General features: G+C 46.9%; 2 protein-coding genes across 5 annotated transcripts in view; one reads left to right on the top strand and one right to left on the bottom strand.

The window, feature by feature from the left end:
• Nucleotides 1-1,803: 1,803 nt before the first annotated feature.
• Nucleotides 1,804-4,767, top strand: eef1a1l3 (eukaryotic translation elongation factor 1 alpha 1, like 3). Its single transcript, XM_086065593.1, has 7 exons — nt 1,804-1,965; nt 2,059-2,238; nt 2,960-3,256; nt 3,708-3,858; nt 3,950-4,206; nt 4,269-4,503; nt 4,591-4,767. The coding sequence occupies exons 1-7, from the start codon at nt 1,828-1,830 to the stop codon at nt 4,680-4,682; spliced, it is 1,350 nt and encodes a 449-aa protein (XP_085921719.1). The 5' UTR covers nt 1,804-1,827; the 3' UTR covers nt 4,683-4,767.
• A 792-nt stretch (nt 4,768-5,559) lies between these two features.
• Nucleotides 5,560-13,438, bottom strand: part of asap1b (ArfGAP with SH3 domain, ankyrin repeat and PH domain 1b) — a 37,820-nt gene continuing 29,941 nt past the window's right edge. The window contains exons 19-29 of one of the 4 annotated variants that reach the window (XM_086065589.1): nt 13,167-13,282; nt 13,020-13,087; nt 12,684-12,791; nt 12,373-12,601; nt 10,595-10,663; nt 9,256-9,423; nt 8,809-8,887; nt 8,453-8,517; nt 7,821-8,362; nt 7,231-7,353; nt 5,560-7,070 (exon numbers count right to left, since the gene is read on the bottom strand). In XM_086065589.1, the coding sequence (XP_085921715.1) occupies nt 6,996-7,070; nt 7,231-7,353; nt 7,821-8,362; nt 8,453-8,517; nt 8,809-8,887; nt 9,256-9,423; nt 10,595-10,663; nt 12,373-12,601; nt 12,684-12,791; nt 13,020-13,087; nt 13,167-13,282 (1,642 nt within the window). In that variant the 3' untranslated portion in view covers nt 5,560-6,995. The remainder of the gene's footprint in view (nt 7,071-7,230; nt 7,354-7,820; nt 8,363-8,452; nt 8,518-8,808; nt 8,888-9,255; nt 9,424-10,594; nt 10,664-12,372; nt 12,602-12,683; nt 12,792-13,019; nt 13,088-13,166; nt 13,283-13,438) is intronic. The other 3 variants (XM_086065591.1, XM_086065590.1, XM_086065592.1) reach the window with 3 other exon arrangements.

Raw genomic sequence — 13,438 nt, 5'->3', positions numbered from 1 at the left:
CTTGGCGTGTCGAAGGGGTGGACGTGTGGAGTAATCTATTAGGAATCAGCATAAGACCCGCCCCCCCTTATGTGGCACCATAACCACTCACTGCCCGATACCTCCTCATCACTTCCGTATTTTTGCCTCATGCGAAGCTACTTCATTAATTCTACTCCATGCAGTTGTAATCATCGATCGAAAGCTCTTGTCTGGGCTTTAAACGACAATTAGAAGCTTCATTCTAGGCGCCGAAGTGTCCTTAAGCAAGAGACCAGTCTAGAATGGAGTTAACCATTGAGGGCGCTGTCCTGACCTTGAGATTACCTGCTGGTTTTTGGTGAAATGGGTCAATTTCCCAATGAGCGTTGCGTTTGATTTACAGAAAAACAGTTTAATTAATCCCATTAGACTAATTAGATTGAGTCGTACAGTCCTGCAGAATGTATTGCATTCACTTAGTAGTTTTCTCCTAAAATTGAATTACATCTGAAAATAAAATATATATTAATGACTAGTAATATAAATTATACAATGAAAAAAAACTAATTTTGACTCTCTTCATGCTTAAAAAAAATATATATGCATTACAGGCAGAACATTTATTACAATACTTTGTTCTTTAGTATTTATTTAAAACATAGAGGAATTTCCAAGGACAATAACATGTACACATTTACATTTGACAAATTTTCATTTCAATGCATACTAAAGTAACACTCCGTGCCATTGTGGGAAAATATGCTACGTTTGTAGCATTTACCCTATAAGTACGTTTGAACATACTCGCAAATATGTTCCAACGTATTTGTGAGTATGTCACAGTCAAAGATGTTTTCTCCACACTGGCAAGTTCCACGCTTCCGTAAAGAACAATCTCCATTTATTTCGACTCGTTGCTGATGCTGAGAAGCAGAAGATTTTTGCCGCAAAAGCCAAATCACGCCCAGGAGCTTGTGCAACACAAATGTAACACGCAAATCTGCCATTGTTGTAAATGTTGGCGATGTTCGTGCAGTTGTGCAAGAACGTCATCTCAGCGTAGCGTGGCAATAAAATTCTACGACTTGGGTTTCGAACCCGCATAACCCATGTACCACCATACCCACTTTCGAAAGATCCGAGGAGTAAGACATCATCAGGAGAGATGCATATTAGATTGAATGGAGTCAGCGCCATCTAGTGGACAAACAGCATAAGGACCTCATTCTGAACAGCATTTATTGTTTCATGGAAGTAAGGGTTTATCAGTGTTTAATTGGCAAACCCGTGGCTGATGTGTATTTTGAAAAAGTATAATAATATTCTCCAATAAAATCAGCTGACTGTGATCACACTCCATTGCTTGGTTTATCTGTGCTGCAAATAATTCGATGCGCTCAGTCTGTCGAATTGTGACTGTTGCGATGGTACGTCGTGTGATTTCGTTATTTGGAATTCCTTCATACTGTGTCCAGCAACAACAACAACAACAAAAAATGCAACAAGTTTGCATGAGACTAACATAAGAAAAACATACGAGTAAATGCTAGTCAAAAGAGTTTAAAGTACAATTAAACAATAATTAATGTGAGATGCAGTTCCAAAGTATTTCTGACCCACGTGGATTGCTCATATTGACTTTTTTTTTTTTTTTTAATTGCGACTGTAACATTGAAGCGTGATTGATTTTAACCAATGAGTTGCAACCAGGCTTCGCACCTGACTTCAATAAGTTGAACGAGCAGCCCATAAAAGCCTCTCTCAGGAGCGGCTGCTTCCAAATCCATCAAAGCGAGTTGGAGGTGGAAGGAGAACCGAATCGGCAGCAGCAGCATCATCATCAGCATCTTGGGTTTTTTTGCAAGCATGGAGAAGCCTCACGTCAACCTGGTGATCATCGGCCACGTGGACAGCGGCAAGTCCACCACCACGGGCCACCTGCTCTGCAAATGCGGCAGCGTGGACCAGAGGAAGCTGGAAAAGTTTGAGAAGGCCGCGGCACAGGTAGGCCCCATGCAGGACGCGGACCCCCAATTTTCAAGGGGACTCGATTGGCGCTGACTGTGCTATTTTGTGTGTGTCCCCCACCCCGACGAGGCGGGCAAGGGCTCGTTCAAGTTCGCGTGGGTGCTGGACAAGCTGCAGGCCGAGCGCGAGCGCGGAATCACCATCGACATCTCGCTGCTCAAGTTCAACACCTGCAACTTCTGCATGACCGTCATCGACGCGCCCGGACACCGAGACTTCATCAAGAACATGATCACGGGTACCTCGCAGGTGGGACGCGTGACCTTAGTTTGACCCCTCGTCATTTAATCTTTTTTTTTTTTTTTTTTTAATCGTGTTTTCAAGGGAGCTTTCTTGAGCGGAGATGAGAAAAAAAAAGAGGATAAAAGCTGGTTGAGAACCAAATAAGAAATGGTTCCAGCACTGCCCCCTATTGGCTGTGACGGGTATAGAATATGACATCAGTGTACTCTGATTGGCTTATTCAAATGTAGTCAACTGACATTTAAGTGGGGGGAAAATGACATCAGTTTGGCACATTTTAATCACGTACAACCAATGCACTTGACATCAAATTTTAAAAACGTTTTGTTAGTGTTCAAATCTAGAAAAAACACTAATCGAAGAAAGTTGCATTGAATCTTGAATGTTTATTTTAAAAGTTTTTTTCAGTGTGAAACTTAACCAAAAATGCTTGTCTTGAATACAATAAAAACATTCAATTTAATCAAGTATTCTATTTTTAGATAAATCAAAGTACTAAACTAAAATGGAGAAAAAAAATCGAAATAAAATAAACTGAATCCTGCTCTTGACTATCAGTTTAATAAAAATAAAGAACTAAACATAAATTAGACGTTTGAGTTGAATGTTATTTTATTTTAAAAACCAAATTGTTCCGATCACTCAAGTGGAATTGCAACTGAACTGCACTCGGTTGCAGCTGGCGAATTGTCAAGAGACTTAAAACAAAATCCAAAACCCGTTTCAGGCAGACGTAGCGCTGCTGGTGGTGTCGGCGGCCAAAGGCGAGTTCGAGGCGGGCGTGTCTCGCAGCGGGCAGACGCGCGAGCACGCCCTGCTGGCGTACACGCTGGGCGTCAAGCAGATGATCGTGTGCGTCAACAAGATGGACGCCACCGAGCCGCCCTACTGCCAGCGACGCTTCAACGAGGTGGCGCGTGCCGTCGGAGGCTTCCTCAAGAAGATCGGCTACGACCCCAACAGCGTCCCCTTCGTGCCGGTCTCCGGCTGGACCGGCGACAACTTGATCAGCGCCTCGCAGAAGGTAAACAAAAAAAAATGCACAGCCAGATGAAAATTGGTTATGTTGGTGGTGGGGGGGTGAAAAAAAAAAAGAGTAAATTATTAAAAGTTAAATATAATGTAGCTACAAGTTTGAAAATGAACCCATTATGATTAACTGCAATTGTAATTGAAAACAATTAAAGTTGAGTGTACTGGAACAATATACACGTTTTGAACATTTAATTGAGCGATTCTGTCACATACCACTAGAGGTCGCCCTTGTTCCACTAGTTTCAGAGCTGTAGATAGTTTGGCCAACTCTGCTTCGGCAGGGTAACAAGATGGCGTCTGTGATTGGTCTGCTGCTGGTCACATGACATATGGACGCCATCTTGTTACCCTGCTGAACCAGTTGGCCAAACTTTATATTCAACTAGTTTCAAACATTTTTGGAAAGATCCCTTTGTTTATTAATTTTTTTATTTGCTTAGATGTCGTGGTTCAAAGGCTGTAAAGCGCGTCGCCGAGAAAGCAACGCGAGAGGGCGAACTCTGCTGGAGGTGCTCGACTCGATTACACCGCCCGTTCGCACCCACCGTAAACCTTTACGACTACCCCTGCAAGATGTTTACAAGATAGGAGGTAAGTAAGGCCTTAAAAAAATAACGGGGACGCTTGGGATTATCTGTCCAAAATCCAAGTTGTGGACAACGAGGCACATTTTTATCGGCAGGCGTGGGGACGGTTCCGGTGGGCAAGATCGAGACGGGCGTCCTGAAGCTGGGCATGACGCTGACCTTCTCGCCAGCCAAGGTGACGGCAGAGGTCAAGTCCATCGAGATGCACCACCAGGGTTTGGACGCGGCGTTACCGGGCCACAACGTGGGCTTCAACATCAAGAATGTGTCCGTCAAGAACCTGCGACGTGGCGACGTGGCCGGCGACGCCCAGCATGACCCGCCCTCTAGCGTCAACAGCTTCGAGGCGCAGGTTGGCACCCCGCGAATGTACAAAAAAAAGAAGCGGACCTGACCTGACCTTGTGTGTGGCAGGTGATCATTCTAAACCACCCGGGCCGGATCAAGGCGGGCTACTCGCCGGTGCTGGATTGCCACACGGCGCATGTGACCTGCCGCTTCGCAGAGCTGAAGGAGAAGCTGGACCGGCGCACGGGCGCCAAGCTGGAGGAGCGCCCCCAACTGTTGATGTCGGGTGATGCGGCCACCGTCAAACTGGTGCCCATCAAGCCCATGTGCGTGGAGAGCTTCTTCACGTACCCGCCGCTCGGTAAGCCCGCGTCCCCGTCCCATTGCGAAGGTCGTCAGTTTGTGACCTTTCGGTGACTCTTCTGGTCTCAATTTTTTTTTCCCGCAGGCCGCTTTGCTGCCCGAGACTTGAAGCAAACGGTGGCAGTCGGCGTCATCAAGTCGGTGGAGAAGGAGAAAGGCTCCAAAGGAGCCAAATAAGTTGGCAGTTTAGTTCTTCTGGTAGAAACGTGATTGAAAGATTTCAGTTCCGTTTGCAAATTCATTTGTTGTCTTTAAGAGACTTGAGTCCTGAGTTGCAGAAGAAGCTGCAGAATTTTGGTTCAAAGTTGAAATAAAACATGATTTATTGACCAAAGTTTTGTCCTGGAAGTTCTGTTGAACTTGAAATGTTTAAAAAGCAAATCATGCGAAGTTTGGTTTTAGTAAATTGGTCCAGCAAATGACTTGATTCTACCACAATTTTTTTTTTTTTGCGCTTTTCGACTATTGCTGAATATGCAACAAATGAGTTTTGGTGTCTTTTTATTTTTTAAAGTACAAATGTCAAGCTGTCTGTACTGTTGATGCCACTGGAGGGAGCCATGGTTGCAATGCACCAGAGAGCTGGCAGCCATTTTGCACTCATAATAGCAAACGGTAAAATAGATGGTATTTCTAAGATGTATCAATTTGTCTTTAAATGGATATTCAAATCGCTTGTATCTGCAATTTGAAGGTCAACACGTGTCAATTACGCTACTCGCACTTGATATGAAGCCGTCTTTACAAGGGTGACCAGATTTGCAAAACCAAAAGTTAATTAAACATACAATAAATTTGACCAAATTTAAACATGGTGTTCCACAGGGTTGAATTCTGGGGCCTCTGCCGTTTTCATTGTATCTGCTGCCCCTGGGATCCATCTTAAGATGGTTTTAAAATGCTCTAGAAACCGAGTTGAGTAACTGCGTGATTTGCGATGCCAAGTTGAGCAATTGTAGTGCAGCACAGCTAGCTAGCAAAGTTATTTTTTGTATATTTTGGGGTGCTGTGGGGGGGGGGGGTTGTCAAAGTAAAACCAAGTGCAGAAATGGAGTAAAGGTTGAGAGATTTGAAGTACAGCACTTTAATGATACAATGTTTTTTTTGTGTTTTTTTTTTGTTTCCTGAACAACGGGACAAACTGCACGTGAGTGAGGAGCAGGCGACAACATCACAACCATCTCTCAGCTTCTCCTCCTCACGGACGAGCGCCTGACCAGCTTTCCCATCCAAAAAAAGCTGGTCGTCTTCTCGCTTACGACGCCGTCAACACAAGTTGGGGAAAATGACAACACTTTATTGCTGACATGACGTTTTTTTTTTTTGTTTCGTTAAATACTGCTTCTTAATAACAATAATACTAATAATGATAATAGTGGCTTGGGGGTGCGTCCTCTCTCTCAAGTCTCTTCAGACCGCGAGGCGGACGAGCGTTCCAGTCGTGCACGAGGCTGAGGGGAGGTCAAGTCAACACGGGCGGCGGCGGTAGCACGTTGGGACGCGAGCGTACTGCTGCCACACCAGACCAAAAAAACAAAAAAAAAGACCACTCACATTGTAACGGGGTCAATTTGGTGAACGTGAACGTTCAGTTCCGTTTGTTGGCTAAAAACAAAAACGACCACTCACATTGTAACGGGATAAATTTAAATGAAATCACTTTAAACTAACTTTAAAGTCAGAATTGTGACTTCAATCTCAGAATTCTGAATTTAAAGTGAGAATTCTGACTTCAATCTCAGAATTCTGAATTTAAAGTGAGAATTCTGACTTTAATCTCAGAATTCTCACTTTAAAGTAAGAATTCTGTGAGAACTTTGAGATTATTCTAAAGATCCTGACTTTAAAGTCCGAATTCTCTCTTTAAAGTCGGAATTTTGAGAATAAAGTCAGAATCCTCTTCTGTACAGAAGAAAGCTGCAACATTTTGGTTCAAAGTTTGGGATCAATTTTGTGAAACTGAACTTCTCACTTTATAACTTGAACTTTAACATCTACTAATGAAACCGTGAAATTTCAAACATTCAAACATGAACTTCCTCATTTGGATTTGATCACATAACGAGATACTGAACTTTTTGTTTTTGGTGGTGCGGCAGCAAAACGCTTTGTCTACCATAAAACAAGATGCGTAAACACACAGCAAGCCGGGAGGGGGGGGGGGGGACGCAAATTCCGATCAAATGTGCCATAGCATGTTTTTTGTTTGTTTGTTTGTTTGTACAGTAAAACATGTATGTACAGCGGACACACCGATCCATCTATTTACAAACGTATATACACATAGCGTGAACAGATAGCTAAGTGCTGGGAGGTTGCCGCTTTATAATATCGGGGGGGGGGGGGGCTTGAAGGTACTATCGCATGGGGGGGGGGGGGGGGGGTTACGCACATTCTTTGTACAGCACGGACGAGCCTTTCCCGCCTATTTGACTTTTGCTTGTGTGTATTTTTGTGGTAGTGCAAAGGTTTGGCGAGGTTGGCTTGCGGTCAGTCGCTGAGGATGTGCACGAAGGACATGGGGAAGACGCCCTTCCGCTCTGGCTCGCCCTCGATGTGACCGATCTGCAAGGGACAAAATACGCACCGTCAGCCCATCGCCCCCGCTTTGTACCCTAACCCTCAATCGGAAAGCCTACCCGCCCAGGATTAGAACCGGGAAACTTGTTGCCGGGCGAACTTGGAAGCATACGAATTGCGCAAAGCCGCTTCGGCGCAGACTCACCCACCACTCCTGGTCCTCCTCGCCCGTCACCACGATGACCTCGCCCTCCGCGAACGTCAGCTCGTCGTCGTTGTCGGCCTGGCAGTCGTAGATGGTCTTCACGCGCCGCGCCTTGCTCTTCCCCTGGAACACAAACACGCAAGTGCCACTTTTGAGGACGACCGGCAGCGGGATGGCGTCGGAAGCATTTGCAGGACTTCACTTTTTTTCATGTTCCATTTCTAACATCCATCCATCCATTTTCTACCACTTATCCGGAGTCGGGTCTAACTGCACTTTAGAAAAATTAACCAAGATGTGCATTTTATTTACTTCAGGGTTTCCCCTAGTGCTTTATAAGCCTGGTGGACTGCCAGGTTTTAGCTGCCCCCCGCAACGTTCTAATGTGGCAAAAATTCAAGTTTTTTTCTCACAAATTTGTGACTTTTTTTCTCACAAAATTGCCAATTTATAATGTTGCAAAAATTAAAAAAAAATTGTCGTTAATTTGCTACTTTATAATGTTGCAAAATATAATAATATATATTTTTTAAATATACATTTACAGAAGTCTAAAAAACTGAATTATGATGTGATGACAGGATATGTACCGCGTTGATCTTCCTGGGCAGGGGCACGGGGGTCTCAGAGGTCCCGGGTGAGGTCCCCTCGGCATCGTCAACGCCCTGCTGCTGCTGCAGCGGCGGCGGCGGCGGCGGCGGCATGGTGGGCCGATCGGGTGACGGCGAGTCCGGCGGCTGCGGCTGCGGCGGCGGAGGCGGCTGCGTCTGGGGCCTGGCCAGCGAGTCCCCCGGCGGACGCGGGGACGCCTCGCTCGCCCCCGGCCTGGGTGGCGCGTCCGCCAAGTGGGGCTTGGGCGGCAGGTCCTTGAGCTGCGGTTTGGGCGGCAGGTCGCCCAGCTGCGGCTTGGGCGGCAGGTCGGAGAGCTGCGGCTTGGGTGGGAGTTCCCCGGGCTTGGGCGGCAGCTCGGCCGGTTGCGGCTTGGGTGGCGGGTCGCCGGGCTGTGGCCGCTCCGGGGCTGCTGCCTTCTGCGGGGTGTCTGTCCCCGGCGGGGACTTTTGGAAGACCTCAGGGGGGAGGCCGGCTTTGTCCACGGAGGGGTGGTGGATGGTGTCGATCTTGCGCAACGCCACTGTACACACACACACACACAGTCAGTAATGCTAAAAATAGTAGTCATCATGATGTTGTTAATAATAATAATAATAATAATAAAGCGCACCTTTCTGAGGTAGTTTGGGAAGAACCCTTGGACCAAGTGTGGACTTTGTGTTGCTTGAAGTCGTACTGCAAGGTTTGTTTTGTATTTATTATTAAAAGTTACAATCAAAGCTTCAGTAACACTTATTGGACAGTTCATTAGGTACACCTAAACGCTGCAAACCATAAAGCAGACACTAAATGAGAATTTGATACCCAAATACCCTGACTGGAAAACCCTAACCTGTTAGAACGCTGACGCCGATCTCAAAACACTACAAACCCAGTCAGTTGTCAAAAATTGATTGACAATTGAAAGTCTGTCTTGAAACCCAAATTAGACACAAAAATGAATGACCGCGAAAGTGTGCATCTTACCTCTGCTGCTGCGGGATGCCCTCAAACTTGTTGGAGACGGGCGACATCTTGTTGATGGGAGGCGGCGTGGAGTCGCTTCCTAGAGCGTCGCCAAGCGCGGCCACAAACACACGACACACACGTTACAAATGCCCGCCGCGCACGCTCGCCCTTCGGCTCACACAAACCAAGTCAGTCAACGTGCCGGGATGACCAAACAGAACCAAGGGATGGAAGGGGGAGGGGGGGGAGGGGTTATCTGGCTGAGCTTTCCGTGCACCCAGAGACGATCGGGCGTCACGGTGGCCGCTCGCGATTCACAATCACGTCCCGTTAGCATTAGCATTCTACTTACTCTACTTGCATTCCTGTCAAAAAGGGAAACCAATTTGAGATGTTTTGCGTCCCGAGCGTGGAACGAAGCGTATTTGTTAGGGCGCAGTGTCAAGGTGTGGTCCTATTGGGTACCGTGTGCTTGCGTCTGCCCCCCGTACGGGCCCCCTCTGCCGTGACAGAGCGGGCCGGGCGGGTCGGACAGGGTGCGTTTGTGGCCGGGCGGCGGGGGCGGCGGCCTCTTCTTGGACAGGGTGGCGCTGCCTCCCGCCGTGAGTGTAGAGTTGGCGGCGGCCGGAGCAGCTGGGGGAGCGATAATACACACAATACGTCAGCACCGGCATACCAGCACAACTAGTAGCCCCCCCCCCACCCCACCCCGCCACCCCCACGTCACAAGTTCAAGGAGGAGATGAAAATCATGAGGAAGAGGAGCAGCAGAGAAATACGGAAGTAGTTTGTTTTGTCTCAGAGGAGAGAGCGGAAGCGTTATACCTCACCAGCATTTTGCCGGAAGCGTCAGCAAGTTCACGGTAAAAGTTCACGAGATAAGTTTCACATTCTAATGTGATATATTTCACATTTAAATGATTTCCCTTCATATATCCGTTGCTTAAAGGGTTGTGAAATCTTGACTATTTTGTTTCAACCCCCCCACCCCCACGGCTATAAATATTATCATTTGTTTATAAAATGGTTCTAAGTATACCTTTTTGACACTCTATGACAATGAGAGCGCTACTGCCACCTACTGTCGTGGATGTGCAATTACACTTTCCAAAAAAAAAAAAAAAAAAAAAAAAAGCTACTTAAAGTCACATGCGCCCGCCCCCCTATTTGAGAAGCAACTGTAAGCATGTCAATAGCATTTTCCATTCATTTTAGCATTAAGCTAGTGGGCCATTCTAAAGTCCACATACGTTTGCTTGTTTTAAGAGGTGTAACCGTCTTTGTTTTCAGTTGAGTTTACGAGTAAACTTGAGCTGGGAGTTTGATGAAATATTGCCAATTTGGCAAACTGCTGCTGCATGTGAACTCATCAGCTGAGTTGTTGAAAAATGTGTCGACTGCAGTGTAGAACGAATAAAGGTGACACTTTCCTGTGGCGAAAAAAATGTCTAGGAGTTCCACTGCAAATGTAAGTCATCATCATCATCATCATCATCATGAAAGTATTATTCTTATTAGTATCGTTTGTGCACGTGGTTTCGCTTTTTTTTTTTGTGCTCAAGTGGGAAGAAAGCGGCTACCAGAGAGCTCAGCCAGCGAGAGCGAGAGCGAGCGGCTGCGGCTGCGGCTCGCGTTTACAGCTCAAGGAAAAAGCTCCAATCTGATCATCTCCCTTTTTTCGGCCGCTGGCCTTTTTTGCTCGGCGAGCTGCAAACGCGGCCAAACAGCGGGTCGCCCGCGTGAGGGGGGGCGACGGGCGGGTGAGGGGCGAGCGGGTCGAAGTCAAATGAAGTCAAATATTCACGGATGTATGGTCGAGTGCCAGCCAGTGTGGCGTAGTGCGAATGAGAGCCGAGGAATGCCAAGTGTGGAGCTGAAAGAATCAAAAAGGAGGGGGAAAAGAAGACAAAGAAAAAAGAGAGCGAGATGAGGAGGAGGCGCGTGGGAGAGCAACTCTGCATGATTTTCTCTTTTTTTTTGGGGGGGGGGGGGTTCAAAAGCAAGAGCAAGGAGCTGCTCCTCTACACACACGCCACAAAATAAAGCGTGCTTCCGTTGCTGCTACACTTATTTGACACTCCAAGCAAACAGCAGACGCCAACACTTGTTTCCATCGCTTCGGCTTGAACTTTCATTTAAGCCTCACTGTACAAATTGCCCGGGGTTGAAATGGAATTTGCAAGTATTTTAAATAGGGATGGGCGAGTATCAACACCAGGTATCGGCATCGGGCTGAAATCAGGCTTTATTTCAAGTTATCTGTACTTGCGACAGCGGCCGATACCCCTTCTTGTGGTCGTTTTACGATCAGGAATGAGAAGAATAGAAAATCACCATTAATTTCATGCAATTTTAAGGAAAAACGCCATATTGGGATAACTGAGTCTTTCTTTAAAATGATCTGTCATTGTTTTTTGGGGGGGAAATTTTATCTATAAAAATAACTAGTGACATCGGTATTTGGCACCGGTGACCAATCAAGGGTTTGAGTACTCAAACTGGTATCAGTCTGGAAAAAAAAGTGGTATCAAACACCACCAATTTTTTATAGATTTTTTTTTCTTTTAGCATGAGCGCCCTTGAATAGATTTATCTGTCCATGAAATTCCTGAAATTTTAACTGCAAAATATTACTTGTATTGTTTCCCCCCCAATTTTTTAATTAATATTTCGTACTGTTGTCTAAATTCTACAAATATTAATGACCTTCAGTTCAAAAGGTCGATTTCCCCAGAAAATTCTCAAATTTAATTGCAAAAAATTATGTGACCATTTTTTTTGTGAGAACCTACATTTAAAAAAAGATATTTTTGCAGGGGTTCATTTCCTATTTATGTTTGTTCTTAAATTATTTGCATACGATCTTGATTGTGATGCGAAACAAGTGAAAGTTCCCCGTTTGATTTGAGGAAAAATAAGACTTTCCAAATGAATTCAATGACAACTCAAGTATGTTCAAGGGTTCAACAACATCAACGGCGCCCCCCTGTGCTAGGGAGGACTCCTAAAAGTGGAATTTGAGGTACAGTACTGCACAATTATGTGTTCAGAAGAGTAGCAGTGTGCTTCAAAAGGGTCATGCAGTCGGCTCAGAACGGGCTGCCTCCGATTGCTTTTCTGTCTTCTCACAGCGTCACAATTGTTTATTCTTCACCCATAGATGTTAACTAACCTAATTGATCTAAGTAACCAAGCCTAGCTTAGCTAACATTTCCATGTCCCCAAATTGATGTCTGTCACTTGGCACACGTTGGAGGACTGTTAGCACGCCGGCGGTTTTCTTTCTCCATCAACGGCTGTGGTGGCTTTCATGCCAGAGAAAAATGATGCTAGCTCATGAAGAAACTTTGATATTTCCATCTACCTGATGGCCGTCGCCACTTAAGCCACCTGCGGATTCAGTCTACACAATCTACAGTTTCTACAATTCCACTCTCCAACCGGTCAAATCACTGCTATTATTCTGAACACAAAAGCTGGCCGTCACATTAGTGATGAGAAGTTTACATTTTGTGTCGGGGAGAAAAAAAAAAAGTGCAAATGACCGATATGAGCGGCAGCGGCGACGGCGGCGGCGCGAACCTTTGCCCAGGCTCCGAGGCGGCAGCGGCGGGCCGTCGGCCACGGGCGAGGACGTGAGGTCGGTGGAGGCGCTGTACATCTGGTTGGTGAAGGCGCTGTAGGACAGCCGCTGCTGCTTGTCGCGCTGGCTGATGAAGCCCGGCAGCGAGAGCTTGTCGTGCGGCGACAGGCTGGACGAGTGGCAGAAGCTCTGCGGACGCGGCGACCGGTCCTTCTTGATGGGACTGGGCTGCGGGACGACACGCGAGACGAGGCGGCGTCAAAGGGCGCTCAAACCGTCGCGACGCAAAGCGAACGGCGCCGTCGGGCACCTTGTCGTCCAGGTCGTCGTCGCTCTCGTCCATCTCCTCCAGCCGGAGGCTCCACTCGTACTCCACGTGGATGTGAGGGTTGAATTTACCCTCGGCCGCCTGCACCAGCTGACAAACAAAGCAATCGCGTTCAATGGCAGCAAAAACCTCCGCCAAGGAACAGCGTCTTCACAAATAACGACCACAATCCGGATGGGCCTCCATTTGGACAGAGTAAAAATGTCTTAGAATGGAGAACTTTTTTCCCCCCATTTAAATATTTCCATTGATAGTAAACCCCCCCCCCCCCCCCCCCCCCCTTCGTGAAACTCCTTTTGTAAGGCCTCCAACACTCACCGCCTCCTCGCACGGAGCGTTCCTCAGTCGCCTGGCAACGTCCAGCGCCGTCTCCCCGTTCTGATTGGCTGAGGAGGGGACATGGCGACCGACGGTTAGTTACGCGAGGCGACGCATGAGCTCGGACCTGCGCGGGGGCGCACTCACTGATGTCGGTGGCCGGTTTGCCCCTGAGGAGCAGCTTGAGGCACTCGGGCTTCTCGTACATGCAGCAGTAATGGAGGGCGGTGTTGCCCCACTCCGTCTGCTTGTCCAGATTACCGCTGCAACGTAAAAAACACAAAATCACTTGGTCAACCGGTTGAGATGACGCTGAAAGACAAAAACTAGGAATTGACTGAGTTGAATCATCGGCAGCCAACACGAAGTCATTTTCAAACATGGTTGTTTTGGCTTTGAAAGGGAAAGCAACAATTTCA

The sequence above is a fragment of the Leptonotus elevatus genome, chromosome 21 (genome assembly GCF_054856555.1).
Source record: "Leptonotus elevatus isolate MCC_2025b chromosome 21, RoL_Lele_1.0, whole genome shotgun sequence".
NCBI lineage: Eukaryota > Metazoa > Chordata > Actinopteri > Syngnathiformes > Syngnathidae > Leptonotus > Leptonotus elevatus.
The sequence above is the reverse complement of the archived record's forward strand: the minus strand, read 5'-3'. Positions and strand labels throughout refer to the sequence as shown.